Below are 24,514 nucleotides of genomic sequence, written 5' to 3'. Positions count from 1 at the left end.
CTTCCAGGCAGGCTCAGCCTTCCCCCAGTGGAAGCAGGGTGTTCATTTTTCCCATTCATTTCAGCAAGAATTTCTGGTGGTGCTCAATAAACACCAAACTCCTACCCCTTGGACCCAGGGGGTGAGTTTGCCAACTCCAAGACCACATAACTGGGTCGTGTGCTACCCGTGGGCCCAAGAATGGGATGGCCAGCATGGGGGCATTTAGCTCCCTGGAGGTTCTGCTGTGTATGTGTGTTGGGGATGGGGGAGATGCTGGACTTGAGGTGGGTAGCTCTGAGCCCCTGGGGGTCAGGTCACTCTGGTCTTTCTCATGAGGCTGCTGACCCAGCATCCTCTCCTTCCTGTCCACTTGGTTCTGCCACTGTCCAGGCCTCTTCCTCAGGCTGGAGCCCAGCCCTAAGGAATGAGGAGGGCTGATCTTCAAGGGAGGGCATATCTAGCAGAGGGCGCTTGAGCAAAAGCTGCGAGGTGGCAAATCCAAGGGAGGGAACATTCGCAGAACAGTAAGCAGCACTGTAGCTGGAGCACTCGGACCAATTCTCGTGTTTCCCCATCTAGATGCATAGATGGGGAAACAGAAGACCCCCAAAGGGGAGGGGCCTGGATCTCTCGATTCCCGGCCCTACCGGCTGCCAGACCTCCCTCACCCAGAGGTCCCACCTCCTTTTGCCACAAAATTCAGTGGTACTGGGTTTTAATCTCCACCCCCGCCCTCGTTTAAAACCGGAAAAGTCTGTTTTGGAAACTCTCTGGGAGGTGGGAGGGGGCTGGGCGGACTGGGCCTGGGAGACACGCGCCGCTGCTGCCACCTGGTGGCCATGCGGGGAATCAGAACCAACTCGTTTAAGAATGAGGAGAGGACTTCCCTGGTGGCGCAGTGCTTAAGAAACCGCCTGCCAATGAAGGCCACGAAGGTTTGAGCCCGGGTTCGGGATGCTGCTGAGAAACTAAGCCCGTGTGCCACAACTACTGAGCCTGCGCTCTAGAGCCCACGAGCCACAACTACTGAGCCCACGTGCCACAACGACTGAAGCCCACGTGCCACAAAGACTGAAGTCCACGTGCCTAGAGCCCATGTTCCGCAACAAAGAGAAGCCACCGCAATGAGAAGCCCGCGCATCGCAACGAAGAGTAGCCCCGGGTCGCCCCAACTAGAGAAAGCCCGTGCGCAGCAATGAAGACCCAACGCAGCCAAAAATAAATAAATAAATAAATGTATTTTTTAAAAAATAGAATGAGAGGAGGTCGCGTGGTGAGGGTACGGGAAGCGGGCAGATTCAAGGTGTGTCTGGGGGGCACGGGTCCTGCTGTGGGGCGCTGGGTGTTAGGACCAGGGAAGAACCCCAGGTCCCGGCCTGAGCCCTGGGCAGAGGGGCGGGGCTGGGGGACAACCAAGGCTCCTGTTATTAGCGGTCTCAGCCCCACTGCCCCTTGGGCTGGTCCACCACCCCCACCCCCGCCTCCCAGTCCTAACTTTGCAGAGTTCCAAGTGATCATCTAGCTCTGTCTCCCCCAGATTGGGTTCTCCTGGGGGCACCCAGAGGGAGACATTAATAAATGTGTGGAATGAATAAATTAATTCTCAGGCTCCTATTGGGGGATTTTGAGCAGGACATTCAGGCTTTAGTCAGGGGAAAGATACACATTTATTAAGCCTCAGACACCCGCCCCCCCCCCCCACCAGCAGCTCTCTGAGGTCATTATTATCACCCCCATTTAATTAATTAATTAATTTTTGGAGTTTAGGTGAATTTTATTCTAAATTGGGTCAAAAACTTAACAACAAAACAAGTTAACTATTACATTCAATTTAATTACTGAATCAGTAAGTTTATATTAAAGTCCTTTTTTTTTAAGATTTAATTTTATTTATTTTTGGCTGCATTGGGTCTTCATTGATGCGCGCGGGCTTTCTCTAGTTGTGGCAAGTGGGGGCTACTCTTCGTAGGGGTGCGCGGGCTTCTCCTTGAGGTGGCTTCTCTTGTTGCGGAGCACGGGCTCTAGGCGTGTGCGCTCAGTAGTTGTGGCACACGGGCTTAGTTGCTCCGGGGCATGTGGGATCTTCCCGGACCAGGGATGGAACCCGTGTACCCTGCATTGGCAGGCAGATTCTTATCCACTGCGCCACCAGGGAAGTCCCAGTCCTATCTTTTTAAACCACTCAGTGATTTTTAATATTTAATACAATCAAACCTAATGAAAACTTTTTATATAAACCCTTAAAATTACTGGGAAACTAAAATTTAAATCCCATTCATAACTGCACTGCACCAATAATTGATATGCAATAATCTACATCTTCCCAAAGATGTTGTGGCTTATAGTAAGGTATTTTCTTCCTCTCCACCATAAGTTTACTGAACTTTCTCCTTTGTTTTCAGTTTTTTATTTTCTTCTACAATAGCTTCATATTTCTCTTCCATTTCTGCCAATTCTAGGCAAAGCAGCTCTATTTCTAGATTTTCTGGGGTAGCAGCTCCTAAGCAATGTTTTAAAAAATCCAAAGCACTATTAGGTTTCTCTGGTTCTTCATATAAGACTACCAATACCCTGGTCAGCGTGTCCAGCACCCCCGACTTCTCCAAGTACCTCCAGAACTGATGGGCGGCTTTGTAATGAGCCATAGTGACAGCAGCAGCCGCATTTCCACTTTATTTTTATTTTATTTTATTTTTTCACCCCCATTTTACAGGGGAAGAGTCCGAGGCCAGGGAGGGCCAATGCCCCCCTCAGAATGCTTAGAGCCCCCATTCTTTTCCTCACACCTAGATCCTCCAAGCCTGGAGACCCTGCAATGCAGCCAGGAACTCTGCGCCCAGATTCCCCATCCAATGCTTCTGGGACAGAATGCCCAGCCCAAGACCCTGGGATCAGCCTGAGACCCTTTGGGCCCCCCTCCAGTCTATCCCACACACCCCCAACAGGCCAACAGCGCCCTGCTCCATGGATGCCAGGCCCTGGCCCTGAGTAGCAGCTCCCATTTCATGGCGGTTTCTAGGGTTCCCACCACAGGACATGTGGCAACCAGTGCTGGACAGAGTGGGTGTTGGTGGGGGGGCACTGACGCCAGAGCCTGGGCAGTGGGGATGGGGTCTGAGTCACTCCGCCTGGGTTAGACTCCTGCCTGTGTTGTGTGGCCACAGGCCAGCCACTCACCCTCTCTGAACCTCACTGAGGCTTATTGAAATAGGTTAATAAGACAGTCAGGTACCTCAAGGCGGTTATGGGGATTCAGGGCATCACGTGTCTGGAAAGAACAGGCTGGGTATGCAATAAGCACTTAATAACCAGCTGTCGTGATTGCGATCATTGGTCTTCCTATCTGTAAGAGGAGGCAGATGTTTCTGTTTCTCCCTGGGAACAGAATTTGGGGCTCTGCCTTAGGTCTCCCAGGAGCAGCGGGAGTCCAGCTGCCTGGGCAGGGCTGTCTTCCAGACTGTCCTGCCAGCCAGGCCCCAGAGTCCCAGCCTCAGGGCATCCCTGCACCCATTTCCTGTCCTTCAAGGGCAGCTCCGTGTCCAGGGCTGGCTCAGGGGCACCCAGAGGCAGCTCCATCTTCTCCTTGAGAAGCCCAGCTGTGTCCATGTCAGCTCGCTCTCCTTTGTCCCAGGATATGTTCACCACCAGGGCCTCTTGCTGGGACACCTCCTCCGGGAAGTCTGCCGGGCTGGTCCACTGCCAAACCTGGAGAGGGACGGTGGGGTCAAGGCTGTGGGCAGGGCCCTATTTCTCATCCACACAAGGATGGAGTGGACCAGGTCCCTTCTGGCTTAATTCTCTAAAACCCGAGACCAATTCAAAGATCAGTTGGAAGGTCCCCCCATTTCTCTTTGGAAAATTGCCCCTTCTCTCTTAGTTGATGTGGTTGGGCAGGGCAGTAGCCCCACGCCAGCTCTTGCCATCGGCATGTGATCCTGGCCCAGCCAATCAGAACATTCCTACCCCCTGGTTCTAGTGATAGGCTAAGGAATGGGCATATGACCCAAGCTGGGCCAATCAGTGATGTCCCAGAATTCTGCTCCAGTTAATGGGAAAAATGGATACCCTGATTCCACAGGGGGAAGGCTGAGCCTGCCTGAGATAGAAGCCTGCAGGGAGGATAGCACCACAAAGAGATAGAGTCCTAGTTCCTGGATCCAGCCATGCCTGAAGCCCACCACTCTGGAATTTTTTTCCATCAGGTTCCTTTGTGGAAGTCACTTCAGTTCTGTTTCTGCTACTAGTAAATGACCCACACGAGGTTCCCCTTTGGGTTTCTATTTGCCTGTCTATAAAATTGGGCAGGCTTTTGGAGTTCTTGCACCAGTGGGTTGGGGGAAAGTAAAATGAGTTAATGCATGGCCATTACTCTTCAGAGCCCTGGTCCAGATATGGACCCAATAAACGAGACCTGGAATTAGAAAGGGGGCCCTTACCTGCTTCCCCTGGCTGCCAGAGAACTCAACGGCAGTGCTGGCACAAGGTGTGGGCAGGGGTGGGCACAGGTGCCTTACAGCCCTGGGGAGGGAGGAGAACTGGTCAGTGCTTCTGTTCGTTCTTACTTTTTAATTGTTCTGACTTATTTTTTTCATCTCCATTAGGTTATAATAAGGGGAGTGAGGATGTGGCTAAGGGGTCAGGGGTACGGGAGACTGACAGACCCGGATTGAAATCCCAGCACTGTCCCCACTGCTGGATGCCTGGGCCTGACTATCTGGGCCTCAGTTTCCTCATCTCGAAAGTGGACATAAAAACCTACTTGGGGTGAGCAGTTATTACTATTCTTACTATCTCTATTACAGATCATCTCGGGGGAGGGGGTGCAAGTTACCTGTTCAAGCCGAGGTACCCAAAGATTCCCAGGAGAAGGATGCTCACGAAGCTCCCCAAAGATGTGAGGAAGATGGACAAATTGGACAACTCAGAAACCTGGACTTCTGGAAGCAGAAGAGCTTGGGCTGGGGGAGAGCCACCTCCTGCTTCTCATTGAGGAGGGAGTGGGAGGGGCGGGCCCTCCATCAACTCACTGCTGACCCTGGCATACTGTGAATCCCTCTGTGCCTCAGTTTCCTCCTCTGTGAAGTGGGACCCCGCCTGCCCTGTGACTATAGGATAAAGCCCTGGCACACAATAAGTGCTCAGGACACTGTAGCTCCAAGAGCCTGCAGGTAGGGCCTGTGAGGTTGCTCCCCTGGACCCAGACCAGCACACCGCACACCCAGTCTGACTCACTGGTTCTCTTGGGACCAGATTTCACAAGAAGAACAACAGGCAGGGACCGTGGCAGGAACAGGGATCATTTGGTCTCCAAATCTCTCACTGCCACACCCCCCCAAGACAATGCAGCCCACCTCCTTATGTTTGTGATGAGATACTCATTCATTCATATTCATTCATTCATTCAATAAATAGCCCCCCTGCTCCCTTCCTCTCCCCAGGAGCCCCAAGGCTGGGGGAGGCAGAGCCCACACAGACACCCCCACCCACTCCCAAGGCGTCAGGCCAGGTAGGAGGGGCAGTGGGGTGGTACCCAGAAGGAAGCCTAGAAGGCTTCCTGGAGGAGAGAGCTTTTGGGCTGAGTTTTGAAGGATGAATAGGAGTTTGACAAGGAGACCAAACATTCCAGACAGAGAGGGCTGCAAGGGAAAGGTAGTGTGAGAGAAGGTTCATGAGGGGAAGCTGCAGCGGAGGTGAAGAAGTTGGGAGCAGGTCAGCCTGCGACTTTCTCCTGAGAGGGATGCATGGGGAGCCATGGAAGGATGGAGGGTCAGGGCGGGACTGCTTGCCGACATGTGGGATGGGGCAGTGCATGCTGGGTAAGTACCCAGGCCCGCTCCCTCACTCACCGATGGTGAAGCGCAGGGGCTGGCTCCAGGCGCCCCGCCACTTGGCTGTGTCTGCTCGAACCTGCACCTTGTAGGCTGTGGCAGCCCGCAGGCCCTGGAGGGTGATCTGGGTCTCTGTGGCTTTCACTGACAGCTCTGTGTGCGGGAGGCAGCGTGGGTCCCTAAACCCCCTTTACTCTGGGCTCCACCCTGGGGGTGGGAGTGGGGGCTCACAGACATTTTGCTGAATAATCTTCCCTGAATGCCCCCATTCACATCAAGCTTATTTGGAAAATATTCTTCATCAAAATATTCAGTGAATAATGCTGTTTTTTCTCAAATTCTGACCAATTTGCCCTTCACTCGCTCCTAGCCCACTCCATTCCAGCCGCATCTGCCTTCTCCTCAGAGCTCCCTAAAAGTCACCAGGTTCAATCCCAAACCTCAGGGCCTTTGCACTGGCTGTTTCCCTGGCCTGGCTCACCCTTTCGCCAGATAACTACATGGTTTCCTCCCTCACCTCTTTCCTATCTTTAGGGACAAGGTCAGGGTTAACTTTGTCTAAGTTGTTCCCCGAGTGTCCCCAGCACCTCAGCACAAAGTAGGATCTCAGCAAGTGTCTGTGAAATTGAATGACTTTTAAAAAATAAAGCACCCCATAAAATTCTCTAAAATGAGAATACAGTTGTTGGCTGTCATACAGAAGAAAAATTCCTAGAACCCTAAATCCATATTCATTGTAAATATTCAAGAGGAATATTCTTCAAAAGAAATTTCAGGGAAGTTGGTACATTTGGCCAAATGGGCATTTGGTGCATACATCCTCAGCAATTTGACTTTTGGCCAACTGGTTTTCAGCAAATGGGCTGCTTCCAGCTGTGCCACTGTGAACAAGTCACCGACTCCCATTTGGCCTCATTTATCCCCTCTAAACAACAGAGGGTGACCAAGCTGATGGCAGAATGTCTATGTCTGATGCCGGAGCAGCCCCCGTTCCACCTCCCTCCACCTCCTCCCCCCCTCCCCCCTCTCCCGCCCCTGTGCTGGGCTCGAGGAGGGAAGGCAGGATATAAACCCATGGTCTTGGCGGCCTGGCCTGTTGCTGCAGGAGGTGGATGGGCGAGGCTGTATTCTCGCAAGGCTATGTTACCCAGTGGGGAGGCTGAGGCTCCCAATGTGGGAAATGACAGGAAGTTCCAGCCCTGGTGAGACCTGCCCTGTACATCCTCATTTCTTTCCCTCCTACAGGGCAGGAAGGGGCATCTAACGGAGCTCAAATCCAAGCTTGTTTAACCTTTGGGCAGGTGAATCCCTCTCCAGGCCTCAGTTTCCCCATCTGTGGAATGGAGACAGTCATCCCCGTTCCATGGGAGTTGCCGTCTAAAGGGCCAGTCAAGACCCTTGAGTCCAACTCTATTGTTCCATGGGTGTGAAAACCAAGGCCCAGAGAGGGACAGTGAGGTGCCCAGGGTCACACAGCAAGGCAGAACTCAAGCCCAGAGCCCTTCCTCCCCCAGCCAGGCCTGTGCTGCCTCACCTACCGGATACTTGGTTGCTGGCCTCATCCTGGCAGCGCACAACGTACTCCTTCAGGACGCCGGGGCAGGTGCTCAGCAGAGATGGTGTCCAGTCCACAGACACTGAATCCTGGCTGAGTTTCTTTACAGACACATGTTGTGGGCTCCCGGCCTCTGAGGCTACAACCAACATCCTTTACCACGGTCAGCTCCAAGGGTGCTGGTTGAGTACTTCCTGCCTGCCCAGTCTGCTACTGTCCGGAGACCCAGGGAACCTTGGCCACAGAGTCAGCTGGGTCTGGGTTTGTATCTCAGTTCCACCACTCTTGGTGTCATCACTTCCCCTCTCTGAGCCTCAGTTTCCTTACTATAAAATGGGGCAATGCCTCTCGGGGTATCTTAAGAGTTGACTGAGCTGACTTCTATGTGTCTGGCTTCTGGCCAGGGCCTGATATGCAGTAGGTGCCTCTAAATGGTATTCCCCCTTCCTGATACCCAAGGACACTGCCGAGTCCCCTGGGGAGACCACCCTGCAGGTTTGGGCCACTCACCATTGCCTCCAAAGTGGTAGGTGGACAAGACGGTGGACCACGAGGTGGGCTTCTCTGGGTGTGCAGAGGCAAAGATAGTGATGCGGTAACACTCCTTCTGCCACATTGCCCCAGATCCTTGGCTCAAGCTGTGCGTTGCTAGAAGGATTAGCGAGGGCCAGACCAGTAAATAGATTGTGTCCCCACCTCCGCACCTGTGCCATCTGCCAGGAACTCTTAGAGCACTCCTACCCATGCTTCAAAGCCCTTGCACCAATGTCCCCTCCTCCAGGATTCCGTCCTCATGCCCCTTCCCAACCCATCCCCACCCCCTCCAGCACAGCTCCTACTCTATGGCACCGGGGTGTCTGCATCCAGCTCTGTCTCCCCTGGCTGGGAGCTCTTTGAGGGCCAGGCTGAGGCCGAGGCTTCCTGGGGCCCTGGCCAAGACCACGTCAGAGAGTGAGAGGCTACTTGGGCCATTTGGCACCCTCCCTTTCCCTCCAGAGGCCTCATTAATTTGCCACCTGCATCTTGCTAGCTGCCACCTTTCCTGGCACAGGTGAATGTTTAACAAACACCCTGGGACGTGAGACTTATTACCCGCTGGGGTGCAACCTTCCCAGGGCTGAGCACTGACACCTCAGGATCCCAGCAGGAAGCTCCAGACCTGCATGAGTGGGAGGGTCTGTCTTGGCCTGTCCCCACCTCTGTGTAACCTTGAGCAAGTGGCAAGACCTCTCTGGGCCTCAGACACCCCACGCGGACGATGCCTGTAGGTTTGCGCTGACCAGGAGCTCTAATGGAGGGTGCAGGGCAACCGATATTACGGTACCCATTCCAGCAGGGTCCCGGTCCTGGGGTGCCGTCAGGGTGCAGGTGGCAAGGCTCTCGTCCTGGCCCTGGGGCTGCCACTCAATGCAGTACGTCATGCCCTGGGCCCGGGCTGGCCAATGCATGGTGGTCCTGTTGGCTCCGGTACTGATATTCAGAACCCCTGGTTCTGGAAGAAGACAAGGGAGGCACGTCAGAATAGCTGCCTCGTGCTCCGCCCACAGCCCAAGGCTCCTATAGCCCCATCCCACCCTCTTGACAAGCTCTAACCCCCCAGGGCCAGGAGTGTCTGTATCTGGCTCTGTCTCCCTACGCTGGGGGCTGCCAGGATGGGGGCTGAGCACAGAGGGGACAGCAAGGGCTGTTTGAATGAATCGGGTCCTCCCCCAGCCTGACTGTGGGTTCCCTGCCAGGATGACCACAATCAGTGCTCCCTATGCTGCCACTACTACCCTGTCAGGCTAGTGGGCATCTCCTGGTCCAGCAGCTGCCTGGCCACCCACCACCCACCTTGCCCAGCGGTGGGTGGCTGTGGTGGAGGAGGAGCCTCCCAGCTGGACCAGAGCTCAGAGCCCCGAGGACAGACCCACTCAGCCCCCTGGGCTCATCTCTCCCACTCCCTACAGCAAGGGCACCTGTACCAACCTGAGAGGTGGGTACTGCTTCCAATTCTAAGGACAATAACTATCACTTATTGAGTTCCGACTGTATGCGCCAGGCCAGTGCCGAGCATTTTACAGGCGCCACTTTCCCACAAAGTGGGACCATGATCATCCCAATGATATAAAAACTGAGGCTCGAAGCCGGAGAGCCACCAGCCCAAGGTCACATAGCGAGGTCATGACCCAAACCAGACCAGGAGCTGACCGACTTGCTGCTGTGCCACCCTGGCAAGTGGCTTCATCTGTCTGAGCCTCAGTCATCTCATCTCTGAAATGGGCATGATCATAACAGACCAGCTGGGTGCTCAGCAAGATCAGGACTAAGGTGAAGCGAGCAGGGCACTAATCTCGGGCATGAAATTAAGGAGGCGCCAAAGAACTCAATCACCAAGATCAACACTCTTCTAATGCAATATTTTTCAAAAAAATCAAAACGAACCTAAAAGTATGTACTGAGTACTATTCATGGTTGCCAAACAATGGAAACAGCTCAGATGTCCGTCAGTGGAAAAACAGATAAACAAAATGGGGCCCATCCACACAGTGGAATATTACTCAGCCATAAAAAGGAATGAGGCACTGATGCACGCTACAATGTGGATGAATCTTGAAGACATCAGGCTGAGTGAAAGAAGCCAGACACAAAAGGTCACATAGTATATGATTAATTTCTATGAAATGTCCAGAGCAGGCAAATCCACAGAGACAGAAAGCAGATTGGTGGTTGTCAGGGGTTGGGGGAGGGGGATGGGGAGTGACTGCTAAGGGGGACGGGGTCTCCTTTTGGGCGTGATGAAAAGGTTCTGGAACTAGACAGAGGTGATGGTTGCACAACATTGTGAATGTAATTAATGCACCAAATTGTACTTGTTAAAATGGTTCATTCTGATATGTGAACTTCACCTCAAAAAAATACATATGTTTATATACATACATATAAACCTTAATTTTTAAATTTTAGATTTATTTTTTTGAGGTAACACTGGTTTACAATATTATAATAATAAAAATGTTTCATGTGTACAACATTATATTTGGACTTCTGAATACCCTACTGTGTGCTCACCATGAAAAATTTAGTTTCCATCTGTCACCATACGGTTGATCCCCTTTACCCCTCCCCTCCCCCTGCCTCTTCCCCTCTGGTAACCACTAATCTGTTCTCTATATCTATGTATTAGTTTTGGTTTGTCCATTTATTTATTCAGTTGTTTGTTTGTTTGGTTGGTTGGTTGGTTTTTATATTCCACATCTGAGTGAAATCATAGGGTATTTGTCTTTCTCCAGCTGAATTGTTTCACTAAGCATAATATCCTCAAGGTCCACGCATGTTGTCTCAAATGGCAACATTTCATTCTTTTTTATGGCTGAGTAGTATTTCATTGTATACATGTACCACATCTTTTTTATCCATTCATCCATTGATGGGCACTTAGGTTGTTTCCACATCTTGGCTATTGTGAATAACGCTGCAATGAACATAGGGGTGCATATATCTTTTCCAATTATGTTTTCTTTTTCTTTGGATAAATACCCAGAAGTGGAATTGCTGGATCATATGGTAGTTCTAGTCTTAATTTTCTGAGGAATCTCCATACTGTTTTCCATAGTGGCTGCACCAATTTACATTCCTGTCAACAGTGTATGAAGGTCCCCTTTTATCCACATCATCGCTATTGATTTTTTCATTGTGTATAAATATATGTATATATTTAATATATGTATACATGTATATAAAATGAGCAAAATGTCTAGATTTTAAATAAAGACAGGATCAACCCTGTATTTGCCCGACCCTGCCTTTCTTGCCACACCCTGATCTTGGCCCTGGTCCCAATAAAACTTTATTTACAAAAACAAGTGTTTGGTCTGGGCCACAGTTTGCCAGTGAGAATTTTTTTAACTATTACACTATAACGCTATGCATTTTTTAATGCTATGCATTTTGAATACTGACTTTACACTCTCCTAAATTAGACACCCCATTACATTTTTGTGCCTCACTTGCTTCACCCTAGTCTAGCTGAGGCTCAGAGTACGTGCTCAGCTCCAAGGGGCCCCCCCACTGCCCAGCCAAAGGTACCTGAGTGGGTGTAGGCAGGAATGTGCCATGTCTGGTTGGGACCGGGGCCAAAGCGATTCCGGGAAACGACAGTCAGGTCATAGGCGGCACCCGAGAGGATGAGCTTTTTCTGCAGGCGCAGAGTCCTCGTGGCCTTGGCCTTACATGGGCAGGACAGCATATGCAGGTGGACATGGTAGGTCACCTCCATGCCCGAGTCGGGCCCGAGGCAGCCTTCCGGAAGCTCCAGCTGGGGCAGCTGTTGTGAGTGTGAGAGATGGTTTGTGGGGACCTGAACATGCACGTCGTCCCTGTGGGTTGACATCAGGATGCTGCCCACGAGCACAGGCTCATGCACGGGCCACAGCTGATGACATATGTGAAAATTTTTAAAAAATAGTAAACCTCAGTGCTGGCAAGGCTGCTGGGAAACCGACACATCCACTGCTCATTGGTTTAGGGGGAGGGGGGAGTAATTTGGCAAAACCCACTGAAAGCCAGAGGAAAAAAATATTTCCGTCTTTGGACCCAGTTACCTCGAGCCTGGAAATTTTTCCTAAGAAAAGGAATTCAAATTATAGGAAACCTAGGAAGAGAAGGAGCTTCACTACAGCTTTATCATGCCAGTCCACTGGGGACCTGGCTGAATCAATTATGGTGAAGCCAGGGGTTGAAATGTATGGTGAGTTTGCCCAGACTCAGGCAGGGGATTTCCCCTCTGCGCCTCAGTTTCCTCCTCTGGAAGATGGGTTCATTCGACTGTACTTAATGAGTTGTTTGGGGGACTTCAAAAAAATCATCGCCTATCCAGACCAGCACAGTCAACCCCCTCCTGGCCTTCCAGCTTCCACGTGAGCTCCCCAAAATCTGCTCCCCCAATGGCTGCCAGAGGGAGCCTGTGAACACCTGAGTCCATCCATATCCTTCCTCTGCTCACACACCCTCCATGGCTCCCCATTACCTTCAGAGTTCAACCCACAGTCCTTCCAGTCCCTACCACCTCCACGACTCATCTCCCTCCTTTTAAACACTTCCACTCCAGCCTCTTGTCTCCTTCTCTCTGTCCTCAGGCCACCCCACAGGCCTGCGATGTTCCCATTACCTGCTCATGCAAGGTCACCTGCCTCCTCCCATCCGGGCGGAGCTGCTCCACGGAGAACCTCACCTTGGCCTGTGGGGGGGGTTCTGCAATGAGACAGCAAGACAGTGACACTGGGGGTGGGGCCCTTGCTCACAACGTCCTGCAGACCCTGGATGGGGACCTGGGACCTTTTCCTTCCCTCCCATGAAACACAGGATTCCATGGGTCGTTAAGTAGTCTTCAAAATCTGCAAACATGGAGATCCACTCCACAACAGTGTGAATATACTTAATGCAACTGGCTAAAAATGGTTAAAATGGCAAATTTTATATTATGTCTTTTTTTACTACAATTAAAAAAAAAAAAATCTGAAAACAGCCGTCGGAGTTGTTTCCCAGCAGATATGCACTTGGGTGGGCAGGAGGCAGCTCCAGCTCAAAGGGTAGAGGGACAAATGTTGACAGTCACCCCCCCCCATCTCTCCCTCCCACCCCCACCTGGGGCCACGTCTCCACTCTGGAGCTGCCCTGGCTCCAGCTTCCTGTATCATTTGGGAAAATCTGCCTTCACGACACAGCCACTTGCACCCATCGACTCCTTGTTCGGCTTTCAAAGAACAAAACCCACCAGACTAATTGGAAGGAGAGAAAGACTGATAAATGTTTTCTTTTTATTACGGATTTGCCACATTTTACAAAGTGAAACTTGCCCACTGCCCTGCCACCTTGCACTAATTTTCCCTAATTTCTTCAGCAGCCTTATTTCTAACATCCATCACGTTATTGCTAACACTCACCACCTTATTTCTAATACCACTACCATCTTTCTAACGCCTGTCTCCCTTCCTGTGGTCCAGGGTGCTCTCACCGGGGGGGATGCACACAGGCCTGCTCCAGCTGCTCCAGAGACCTCCGGGGACCCCTGGCCTCAGCCGTCGCCGCAGCTGGAATTCCTGGGCCGTGTCCATCTCCAAGGGGCAGAGGCATGACTCTGGGGAGAAGCAGATCAAACATCAAGCAAAGGGGCTGTCCCAAAGCCAGGAGCACCCAGGGCTTGGCACTGGTCACTTAGCCATCATGCACATATTAAGTTCCAACTGTGTACATGCACTTATTGAGTGTCAACTGTGTACAAGCACTTATTGAGAGCTAATCATGTGCCGGACCCTGGGGACACAGCCAGAATAGGCCAGGTCCTGTGCTCTTGGGGCCTCAAGGATCACCCACTTCTTCTACTGTTTGGAGTTCAAGTCTCAGCAAGGCCACCTACTAGGGATGTGAACTTGGCCAAAGGCTTCACAAGCCCAAGCCTTTGTTTCCTCACCTGTGAAATGGGAATAATCCAATACTGAACTACAGGGAGGCGCAAACAAGCCTACAGAGAATTTAACACTGGGCCTAGCACACAGCGGGTGCCTAATTAATGCTAACTTGCTACTGCTGTCGTTGTCACTATTATTCTCACCGAAGTCAGCATCATCCTGACGTCCACAGTCGCCCTAAAACAAGACCATATTTATACATTGTTTTACATTTGGGTGTTGAAAATTCTAGCTCTTTTGAAATTTTCAACAATTATTTTGCTAAATGCAACATGGAACCCTGGATTGGATCTGAGAACAGAAAGAGAACATTCTTGGAAAAGCGGGTGATAGTCCAAATAAACTCTGGAATTTAGTTCATTGCAAGGGACCAGTGACAGACGGACTTGGCAATGAAAGCCATTAACCTGTGGGGAAGCTGGGTGAAGGTTCTATGTACTTCTTTGTAACTTTTCTGAAAATCTAAGATTATTCCAAAATAAAAAAGTTTTTTTTTTTTTTTTAAAGAATTATTTGGGGGAATTTCCTTGCAGTCCAGTGGTTAGGACTTGGCACTTTCACTTCCGGGGCCCGGGTTCAATCCCTGGTCAGAGAACTAAGATCCCACAAGCCGTGTGTCGAGGCCAAAAATTAAAAAATAAAATAAAATAAAATAATTATTTTAGGAGGCAAAATTATATTTTTATAACTTCCTAAATATATATTTTAAGAGACAAAACCTATCTGTCTGTGGTGTCATGGATGAGGAGAGGCAAGTTTAGGAGCCAGCTAGCCCCACACTCCCCGGCTGATGCTGAGAGGTCCCTGGACATCCTGAGCCTCAGTTTTCTCATCTGCAAAGGGGGGCTGAGAGGGTCCACTGAAGAGTGTGTTAGGGGGCTGGAGATAAAAAGTAAAGAGATGTCCCTCCCCAACGGGAGTCCCATGTCACCTGCCTCTGACTGATCCGAACCCATTCACTTGATGGGAAAACTGAGGCTCAGGGAGGGGCACAACATTTGGAGGGAAGATGGGGCCGAAACTGAGGCAACTCCCTGGACTCAAGATGCTCCCAGGCTGAGGGAGGGGGAGACACCACAATTCAGAAGCTGGTGGGGGGGGGGTCTCTGTCTCTCCCAAACTCCCTGGGGACTTGGTCAGGGCTGAGGTTTCTTGCAAGCCTAGGCTTGCCCTGCCTGCAGGGGACAGAGGGGAGAATAGAGTAGCTGAAGAATGAATGAAGGTCCAAAGAAGACATACAGATGGCCAATAGATACGTGAAAATGTGTTTAACATCACTAATCATCAGGGAAATGCAAATCAAAACCACAGTGAGATCTCATCTCACACCTGTCAGAATGGTTATCATCAAAAAGACGAGAGATAACAATTGTTGGCGAGGATGTGGAGAAAAGGGAACGCTGTGCACTGTTGGTGGGGACGTAAATTGCAGCAGCCACTATGGAAAACAGAGTGCAAGTTCCTCAAAATATTAAAAATAGAGCTACCATATCATCCAGCAATACCACTTCTGAGTACTTATCCAAAGAAAAGCAAAACACTAACTGGAAAAGATACATGCACCTTCATGTTCACTGCAGCATTATTTACAGCAGCCAAGATGTGAAAGCAATCTTAGTGTCCATCGATGGATGAATGGATAAAGAAAATGTGGTACATGTATCAATGGAATATTATTTAGCCATAAAAAGAAGGAAATCCTGCCATTTGCAACATGGATAGTCCTTGACGGCATTATGTTGAGTGAAATAAGTCTGACAGAGAAAGACAAATATTGTATGATCTCACTTACAAGTGAATTTAAAACGAACAAAAAACCAAACTCATAGATACAGAGAACAGAGTAGTGGTTGCCTGAGGTGAGGGATAGCGGGTGGGCGAAATGGGTGAAGGTGGTCAAAAGGTACAAAGTTATCAATATAAAATAAATAAGTCCTGGGGATGTAATGTACAGCATGGTGACTATAGTTAACAATACTGAACTGTATTGTCTGAAAGTTGCTAAGAGAGTAGATCTTAAAAGTTCTCATTACAAGAAGCAAAATCTGGAACATGCCTGTGTGGTGACGGATGTTAAACAGACTTATTGTGGTGATGATTTCACAATGTACACAAATATCAAATCATGTTGTACACTTGAAATTAATATAATTTTGTATGTCAGTTACATCTGAATTAAAAAAGGAGGGACAGGGCTTCCCTGGTGGCGCAGTGGTTGAGAATCTGCCTGCCAATGCAGGGGACACAGGTTCGAGCCCTGGTCTGGGAAGATCCCACATGCCGCGGAGCAACTGGGCCCATGAGCCACAATTGCTGAGCCTGCGCGTCTGGAGCCTGTGCTCCGCAACAAGAGAGGCCGCGATAGTGAGAGGCCCGCGCACCGCGATGAAGAGTGGCCCCCGCTTGCCACAACTGGGGAGAGCCCTCGCACAGAGACGAAGACCCAGCACAGCCATAAATAAATAAATAAATAAAATTAAAAAAAAAAAAAAAAAAAAAGGAGGGACTTCCCTGGCGGTCCAGTTAAGACTCTGTGCTCCCAATGCAGCGGACAAGGGTACAGTCCCTGGTTGGGGAACTAAGACCCCACACGCCACACAGCATGGCCTAAAAAAAAAAAAAAAAAAAAGGAAAGGAGGGAGGGAGGGAGGAATGGTGGAAAGGTAGTTTCCTGAAAGAGGCAGCCCTTGAGCTGGACCCTGAAGGTGGGTTGGATTCACATGTGCTCAGATGGAGAGGAGGGCATGCAGGTGGAAGGAACTGCATATACCAAGGCAAAGAGGCTGGAAATCCAGGCCATGGGCAAAGAATGATGGCCATTCAAAAAGGGGCCAGAGGAAGCATGAGGCAAGTGAGGGAACCTAGGGCCAGCTGAAGATAAGGATGCCTTACTGAGGGTAGTGAGGAGCCATGGAGGGTGTGTGAGCAAGGGAGATCACAATCAGATCTTCATGTCAGAGAGACCCAGAGGCTAAACATGGGTCAAGAGTGGAGGCCAGGTGGGAAGGGTGATAGATACAGAGATTGCAAAACTGATGGAAGAGGTGTGAGGGTGCCCTGTGCCTGTGCAAACCCCTGATCTGGGGAATAAACTCACCAACTTCCACGGGCTGCCAGGTGTCCGGTGCCGGAACTGTACCTCAGCACCATCCTGGTGGGCTGGGGTCTCCCACTTCATGAGCAGCTGCCCCGCTGACCTGGACACCTTGATGTTTCCTGGAGGAGGGTCGTATTTAACTGGAAGCAGAGTTGGGGGTGGGAAAGGGAAGCCGTCATGTGTGTGAGCTGTTGGTCCTGAAAATTCTGGAAAATCTTCCCATGATCCTCTTGGCCCAGAGTAACCCACCAAGCTCCCAAAATTTGAATCAGGGACACCTCTACAGGTCCCATCTAAGCCTGGGGTTCTATGGGTCAAAGAGTTAAGATTTATACACAGGATCCTATTAGTAAAGGTGTCTTTAAAATATTAATGCACATTGCTGGCAAGGCTGTGGTGAGACAGGCACTTTTGTAAATTGCTGATGAGAGGGTAATTAACTGATTCTATTTTTTTCTGAAGGACTATTAGGGAAATCTTACTAACTTTGTAACCTCACTTCAAGAAGCCTGGCCTGAGGAGAGACATCTGTCATGCTTTCTGCACCTCGGTCATACTGTGCCTGATTCTAGCTCAGGGTCTTTGCACTTGCTGTATCCTCTGTCTTGCTGTATCCACACTTCCCCATCTTTATTCCTACTGGATCTTTTTCATCCTTGAGCTGGAGCCCTCCCTGACCTCCCAGCAGTATCTCATCATGTGTAATGATCATGCCTTGTCCATCACCCTACATGAATCTGGGCTCCATGAAGGCAGGGACAGGGTTGGGATTAGGGTGAGGAGAGTGAGGCAAGGTTGTACAAATACAGGGTCAGATCCTGTCTTTATTTGAAGTTCTGGGGAATTCCCTGGCGGTCCAGTGGTTAGGATTCTGCACTTCCACTGCAGGGGGTGTGGGTTCAATCCCTGGTCAGGGAAGTAAGATCCCGCGTGCCATGCAGCGCGGCCAAAAAAAAATCTGATATTTGATTTGTCATGGCTTTTTTTTTTTTTTTCATTAATATTGATTTTTTAAAAATGTTGCATCATGGGACTTCCCATGATGGTCCAGTGGTCAGTACTCCACACTCCCAATTCAGGGGACCTGGGTTCGATCCCTGGTCAGAGAACTAGATCCCACATGCATGCTGCAACTAAGAGTTCGCATGCCGCAACTAAAAGATCCCACATGCTGCAACTAAAAGATCCCGCATTCTGCAACAAAGAACCCTCATGTGGCAACAAAGATCCTGCATGCCACAACTAAGAGCCGGCACAGCCAAATAAGTACATAAATAAATATTCAAAAAGAAAAGTTGCATCATGATATGGTTTATAAATGACTATTGAGGTTTTTTGGCACCCCCATAACATTTTGTGGCCAAGGAGCGTGCCTAATTCATCTCACCCTTGTCCCAGCCCTGTGCTGTGACCTCCATTGGCCTTGCCCACGTCCCCTATGACTGAGCATGGCACACGGTAGCAGTTCAACGAGTATAAACTAAGTGTATGTTATTGATTTGTGAAAACAGATTTTAAAGACCGAACACGGGGGACTTCCCTGGTGGCACAGTGGTTAAGAATCCGCCTGCCAATGCAGGGGACACGGGTCCGATCCCTGGCCCGGGAAGATCCCACATGCCGCAGAGCAACTAAGCCCGTGTGCCACAACTACAGAGCCTGTGTTCTAGAGCCTGCGAGCCACAACTACTGAGCCCGTGTGCTGCAACTACTCAAGCCTGCGCACCTAGAGCCCGTGCTCCACAACAAGAGAAGCCACCGCAATGAGCAGCCCGAGCGCCGCAAGGAAGAGTAGCCCCTACACTCTGCAACTAGAGGAAGCCCGCACACAGCAATGACGACCCAATGCATCAAAAAAAAAAAAAAAAAAAAAAATTATAAGACCCAACAGGGTCTTGGCCACATTACAGTATCAAGGAGAAACTGGAAGCTACCTAAATGTTCATCAGTAGGGGATCAGTAAGGGGACCATGAATGACTCTGCCAGGTCACATGACAGTGTTGGATGTAAAAACAGCTGGCAGTATCCAGCCCCTTGCCAGGGACTCAGAATTCCCCCAGGTCTAGGCTTGGGGACCAGAGGCTTCTCTGGGTGAGGAAGTAGTAGTGGGGAGGAGGAGAACAGGGTGCTGACCTGAGCTGTAGAGGTTCAGGGTAATGTTGGGGGACTTCTCTGTCCAGTTGGCAGCCCGGGATTCCACCCAGAGAGTGACAGCGTGGAGCACGGGTATGCCATCCTGGTCGGAGAACTGCAGCTTGGTGGCTGAGCCCGCGGCAAAGTAGCAGCAGCGCCCAGGCTTGAGGCTGTGGGAAGGAGGGTGTTGGTACTGAGTCTCAGCGGCCACAGCAGATGATGTGCATCACATCCCAGTATCCTTTTCTTCCCCTTTTACTCCCGCTCCCCAGCCTGGGGGTTTCTTAGGGATCAACTTGGGACTAAGGGATTTGGAGGATCCCAGAATCTCCTAACGTGGGCTGCCACAGAGAGAAGGAAGAAATGAATAGATGGATGAGAGAAGGAAGAAATGAATAGATGGATGAATAAGTCACAGGGTGAGGATGAAGGAAGGACCACAGTAACTGCCACCCAAACTGGATACCCACCCATGCTGACCCCACAACACAGATCCCCAACCCTCCCTTCTGACAGGAGAAACTGAGGCCCAGGAAGAGGCAAAGACACTGCCGAGGTCATACATCTGAGAGTAGAGGCAGGGGGTCAGGAGCAAGGGCAGGATTCTCACCAGCATCTCAGGAAGTGGCTGACCCCAGCTACAGGGCCCTCATATTCCCAGGAACATTCATAACCAGCATTGCTGAGTATCCGGTAGCAGTTTAGGTCCCGGGGGCCCGAAGCTAAGCCTGGAGGTTTGAGAACAGACTAGAGTGGGAGGGGGCGGGGTCCCCAAACTGACACACCCCAGGGAGGAATCTTTGTGACACGTATGCAATCCGGTGTCACCTCAGCCTAAAGAGGCTGTGACTTCCAGCACCTTCCTGTGCCCTTCTCGCATGTCTCCTGCCATCTCCCTTGCACCTCCTCCTCCAGCCACTTCAGCCTCCTCACTGGTCCTCAAACACACCAGGCTCACTCCTACCTCAGGACCTTTGCATGTGCTATGCCCTCTGCCTGAAATGTCCTTGCCCCAGATCTTGACATTCCAATTTCTCCTTCTGTGTCACCTCCTCAAGCACTAGGCTATTTGAAGCAGCCCCCTCCCTCTCCATCCCTCACCCTGCTCTGTTTTTTTTCATAGCACGTCATTGTATGCAGGATATGCATTTGTGTGCCTCTTGTCCACCTCCTGCGCTAGGCTGTGACCCCAGGAGGACAGCTGGGCTCGCAGCTGACTCCTTCATGTCTAGAACTGTGTCTGCACGTAGTACGTGCTTGGTAAATATTTCTTGAGCAAAAGAATAGATGAAACGCCTTGCCCAGTGGCAGATTAGTGAGTTTGTTACAAGCATGAATGTTCCAGCAATGCTTGCCTCGGAGCAACTTCAAAATGTTTAACAGCTGCTTAGCCCCACATGCTGACCAATCAGGATGGACACAGACACCAGTCCTGCGACCCTGTTAGGGAGCAGATGAGGCTTACAGAGGTGACTGCTCCAGGACACCTGAGTTTGGTGAGGACAGGCCATCAGGCTGTCGGGTTGGGGCTCCCGAGACCCGTCTTTGGCTGGGCAGGAGGGAGCTGAGGGAGTGGCCGCTAGGGATGGGTCAGTCAGAGTCCAGTACAACCCCTTCCTCCCACGATGGGGAACTGCCCCAGACCTGACTCTGCATCCGGATACGGCGGGTCCTGAAAACAGCACCCCATGGTGCCACAGGCTTCAGCTGCAAAGGCAATGAAGAGATAATGACAGTCTCAGCCTTTCACTGCAGGGGAGGGGGCTTGCCCAGTGACCATCCATGCACCTGCCCACTTTCCCATCCTTGCACCCACCAACCCATCCACCTTCCTATCCATCCATCCATCCATAAATCCATCCATCTGTCCATCCACCCATCCACTCATCTATTCAGCCATCCATCTTTCCACCCACCCACCCATCCATCCATTCATCCATCCTCCCACCCCCTCATCTATCCATACATACACACATCCATCCATCCACCCACCCATCCAGCTCTCGGGCCGTTCCTCTAAAGCAATCCAGGGTCCCCTGTACCTCTCCCTTTTGCTGGTCTCCAGCCCTGCCTGACCTCTAAAAGCCCTGAAACCTTGCTGATCTCCAGTTTACAGAGAGGGAAACTGAGGCACAAAGAAGTTGCCCAAGGTCATGCAACAGCAGAGCTGGGATGAGAGTCCAAACCTAGTCATCCGCTGGGGGCTGGGTCCCTTCCCATTCGATTCCACAAGATGGAGCGAGAGTATGTATATTACATACACTGGGTACATAACACTATATTTTATATATATGTATATTATATATATACTTGGTCTTTATCCCTTCCTTAGCTATTTCTCATTAAACTCTGGGATGTGGGAAAGATTCAGAGCTTCAGCCCACTCCACAGAAGACAAAATTAAGACCAGAGGGGAGATGCCCAAGTCTGACATCAGAATCCATGATTATCCAGCTCACATTTGACAGAGGGAAAGACTGAGGCACAGAGACACAGAAACAACCCTGGGACCCGGGTCCACAGCCCTCCACATACGCACACACAGCCCCCCCGCCCCGGCAAGAAGAGCCGTGACTCCAGGGTAGGGGACTCACCGCCCTGCCGCGGGAGCAGGAGGAGAAGGAGGAGGACCAGCCTGGTCACCCGTTGCCCCATCCGGTCCTCGAAGAGGGCGGCAGCCCCAGACGAGCTTCTGTGCTGCTGGAGAGGCCCCAGCCACCCAGTCCTCACCCAGGAACACATTAAAGCTTAGCAAGAAAAACTAAAAAGAAAAAAAAAAAGTTATGTGTCATGGCCCCTCCCAGAGCAAGTCAAACTAAAAGAGAAACCCAGGAAGTCAGCCTGTGGGTGGTGGCCTCATTCAGACCACAAACACACCCGAGCTCTGGACCCTGAGCCCCAGGTCCGGGGGGTCTTCTCTGCTGGCCCCAGACTGAAGCTGGACACTGGGTGAGAGCCCCATGGGTGGCCTGGGGCTCTGTGCCCTTGGCCAGGTCTCCAGCCCTCTCTGGCCCACTTCTGAGACTTAGGAGCTAAATGGGAGGCCAGGGTCTTCAGACGTCAGAGTTCACTCTCCCAATAAATTGTTATGAAGTGCTTGCTGTAGGCTGGGCCCTCCGAAAATGTCCACCTCCCCATTTCCCGAACTCCAGCCTCAGAGCACCCTGGGTTCCAGGTCTGGAAGAGTCTCCTTGCTTCCTTTAGACTCAACTTTGTCTTTTTTCTGTGTCTTTTTCTCAGCCAGAGGTGGAGAGGTTGGGGGGCAGGGGGGGGGTCTCAGTTTCTGACCCTCTCTCCCCACTGTCAGCAAAGGCCCAAAATGTCCATGGAGAAGAGCTGATTCATGCTACAAAGTGGATGAACCTCCAAAACAACAGGCTGAGTGAAAAAAGTCAGACACAGCAGCCCATATGTTGTATGATTCTATGTATATGAAATGTCTGGAACAGGCAAATCCACAGAGACAGAAGGTAGATTAGTGGTTGTCAGGGGCTGGGGGAGGGGAATGGGGAGTGACTACTCATGGGGATGGGGCTGCATTTTGAGGTGCTGAAAATGTTTTGGAGCTAGACAGAGGCAATTGTTGTACCATATAGTGAATATTCTAAATGTCACTGAACTGTATATATTAAAATGGTTAATTTTATGTTATGTGATTTTCACCTAAAAAAAAACATTCTCGGAGCCCAGGTGGGCAAAGAACAGGGTAAGGGTCTCTCCTGAGGGAAAGCATCTGGGGAAACTGAGGCCCAAGAGGCCAGGAGGAAGCCCTTTCTCTGAGAGCCAGTCCTGAGGGGCAGCTGGGCTGGCCAGGGTCAGGCGCCCAGCAGGCCATGAAGTCAGAGCCATCGGAACAAAGAGGCAGTGTTCTAGGCCTGGCACAGTGGGGACGGGGACCCTGTGACCCTGCACAGAGCAGTCTTCACAGGCAGCAGGGCCCAGGCCAGGCCAGGGGGCGGAGTCGGTTTGAGGCCTGGGGGAGGGTCAGAGACAGAGGGAGACAGCGACATAAAATGGAGAGAAATGTAAAGATAGAAGGGACCACTGGAGATAGGGGTAAACCCATGGCCCCCCTCTCAATGATCCTGAGACCCCCTACCTCAGGTGCCCCATTTCGCAGATGGAGAAACTGAGTCCAGAGACACCCAGACCACTCAGGGCCCCAGCTAGAGGTGAAAACATGGATGCAAATCCTGAGGCAGGACGCCCCCCACAGTGGGGCTGAGCTTTGCACCTTCCAGAGTAAAGCCCATGCTCCAGGGCTACTCCCTACCTCCCACCAACCCCCCTCCCAAAAGTTGGGCCTCCCAGGCCTCAGCTTCCCCATGTGCAAATGGGCTAGAGTGTGGATAAAAGAGGGTTGCTGCCCACCAGACAGCCAGTATGATTTGTCATTCTTTGGGGGCTCTCAGTGGCCTCTGCTCTTGTCACACCTCTTTCCCATCCCCCCAAAGTTAGAGCAGTCACTGGAAAAACATCAAGGTGGGTGGGGCAGGGCTGGACACAGATGCCCCCAGCTCCTTGAGGTCAGGGGCTGGGTGCAGGGAGGGGCAGAGGTTAAGGGGGCCCTGCAGGGGACCAGGGAGGGTTTCCCAGAGTAGGGAGGTCTTGAACTGGCTTTGTAGAATTGAAGGGCATTACCGGCAGAGGTGACAGAAGAGGCAAAAGTTCGGGGGACATGATTTGGGGAACACCAAGATGAACGTGGCAGGTCTGGGGCTCCATGGGAGAGATGAAAATGGTCGGGGGGGCCAAGGCCTTGAGTGCTGGGCTGAAGGGCTGGGCTTTTTCGCAAGAGCTTTTTCCCAAGGAGCTATGGCAGGAATGTGAGTAGGATTCCAGCCACTTGTGAGGTGTTGTTTCTACCCTTTTTGAGGTCACAGTTGGAAGCTCTCCTTGAGGTTCACTGCAGCCCACCTTCCCCGTGCCAAATCTTTGTACACCCACCTCTCTTGGCCTGCCTGCCACCTACTCCAGGAAGCCCTCCCAGCTGCCCTAGAAGCCCAACTGGGATATGTCCCCAGAGCTGTCCCACTTTCAGATACCCCACAAACTGGGGGGAGGGGGAGGCAGGAAGGATAGGGTCATAGGCCCCCCTCCCCAGGAAATGGTAATGGGAGGAACCACAGAACTTCCCCACCCCCTCAGCTTCCGCTTTCTGTGGGAACGGCGGGTAGTGACCTTTAGCCCGAGAAGGGCTGAGCTTCTCTCCATGTGGTCAAGAGACCTGGTGCCCCTGAGGGGCATCTAAGGAGGATCTTGAAGGATGAGTAGGAGTTGGCAAGGAGAAAATCCATGAGTTCATTTAACAAACACATTTATTAATAAGAACATTTTTCACCAATAAGAACATTTTTCATTCACTCAACCAGGACTTTCTGAGGCCTCCAGAGAATCAACTGAGGATGTTTTAAAGAATACATAGTGCTGATCATTTTGTAAGATATAGAAATATCAAATCTATATATT

The 24,514-nt window shown here is 51.0% G+C and overlaps 1 protein-coding gene across 1 annotated transcript; it reads right to left on the bottom strand.

The window, feature by feature from the left end:
- Positions 1–964: 964 nt before the first annotated feature.
- Positions 965–22,972, bottom strand: IL12RB1 (interleukin 12 receptor subunit beta 1). The gene is made up of 16 exons (XM_082381399.1): positions 21,640–22,972; positions 20,690–20,752; positions 19,656–19,773; positions 19,046–19,215; positions 16,912–17,051; positions 13,958–13,991; positions 13,361–13,483; positions 12,515–12,597; positions 11,434–11,671; positions 8,690–8,857; positions 7,876–8,013; positions 7,349–7,504; positions 5,829–5,963; positions 4,814–4,919; positions 4,419–4,500; positions 965–3,687 (listed from the first exon to the last, which is right to left on the bottom strand). The coding sequence occupies exons 1-16, from the start codon at positions 21,785–21,787 to the stop codon at positions 3,322–3,324; spliced, it is 2,268 nt and encodes a 755-aa protein (XP_082237525.1). The 5' UTR covers positions 21,788–22,972; the 3' UTR covers positions 965–3,321.
- Positions 22,973–24,514: the final 1,542 nt, after the last annotated feature.

Source organism: Balaenoptera borealis, assembly GCF_965194805.1.
Source record: "Balaenoptera borealis genome assembly, chromosome: 2".
Lineage (NCBI taxonomy): Eukaryota > Metazoa > Chordata > Mammalia > Artiodactyla > Balaenopteridae > Balaenoptera > Balaenoptera borealis.
Note: the sequence above shows the minus strand (reverse complement) of the source record. Positions and strands in the feature narration are given on the sequence as shown.

Bases quoted from the DNA above. Each gene is read 5' to 3' on its own strand.
- IL12RB1 (XM_082381399.1), bottom strand. From the start codon at position 21,787: ATGTGTTCCTGGGTGAGGACTGGGTGGCTGGGGCCTCTCCAGCAGCAC. The intron at 13,992-16,911 runs GTGAGTTTATTC...GTCTTGTTTTAG, and splicing joins CTGGCAGCCCGTGGAAGTTG to GGCGACTGTGGACGTCAGGA. The intron at 12,598-13,360 runs GTGAGAGCACCC...GTCTCATTGCAG, and splicing joins GCCTGTGTGCATCCCCCCCG to AACCCCCCCCACAGGCCAAG.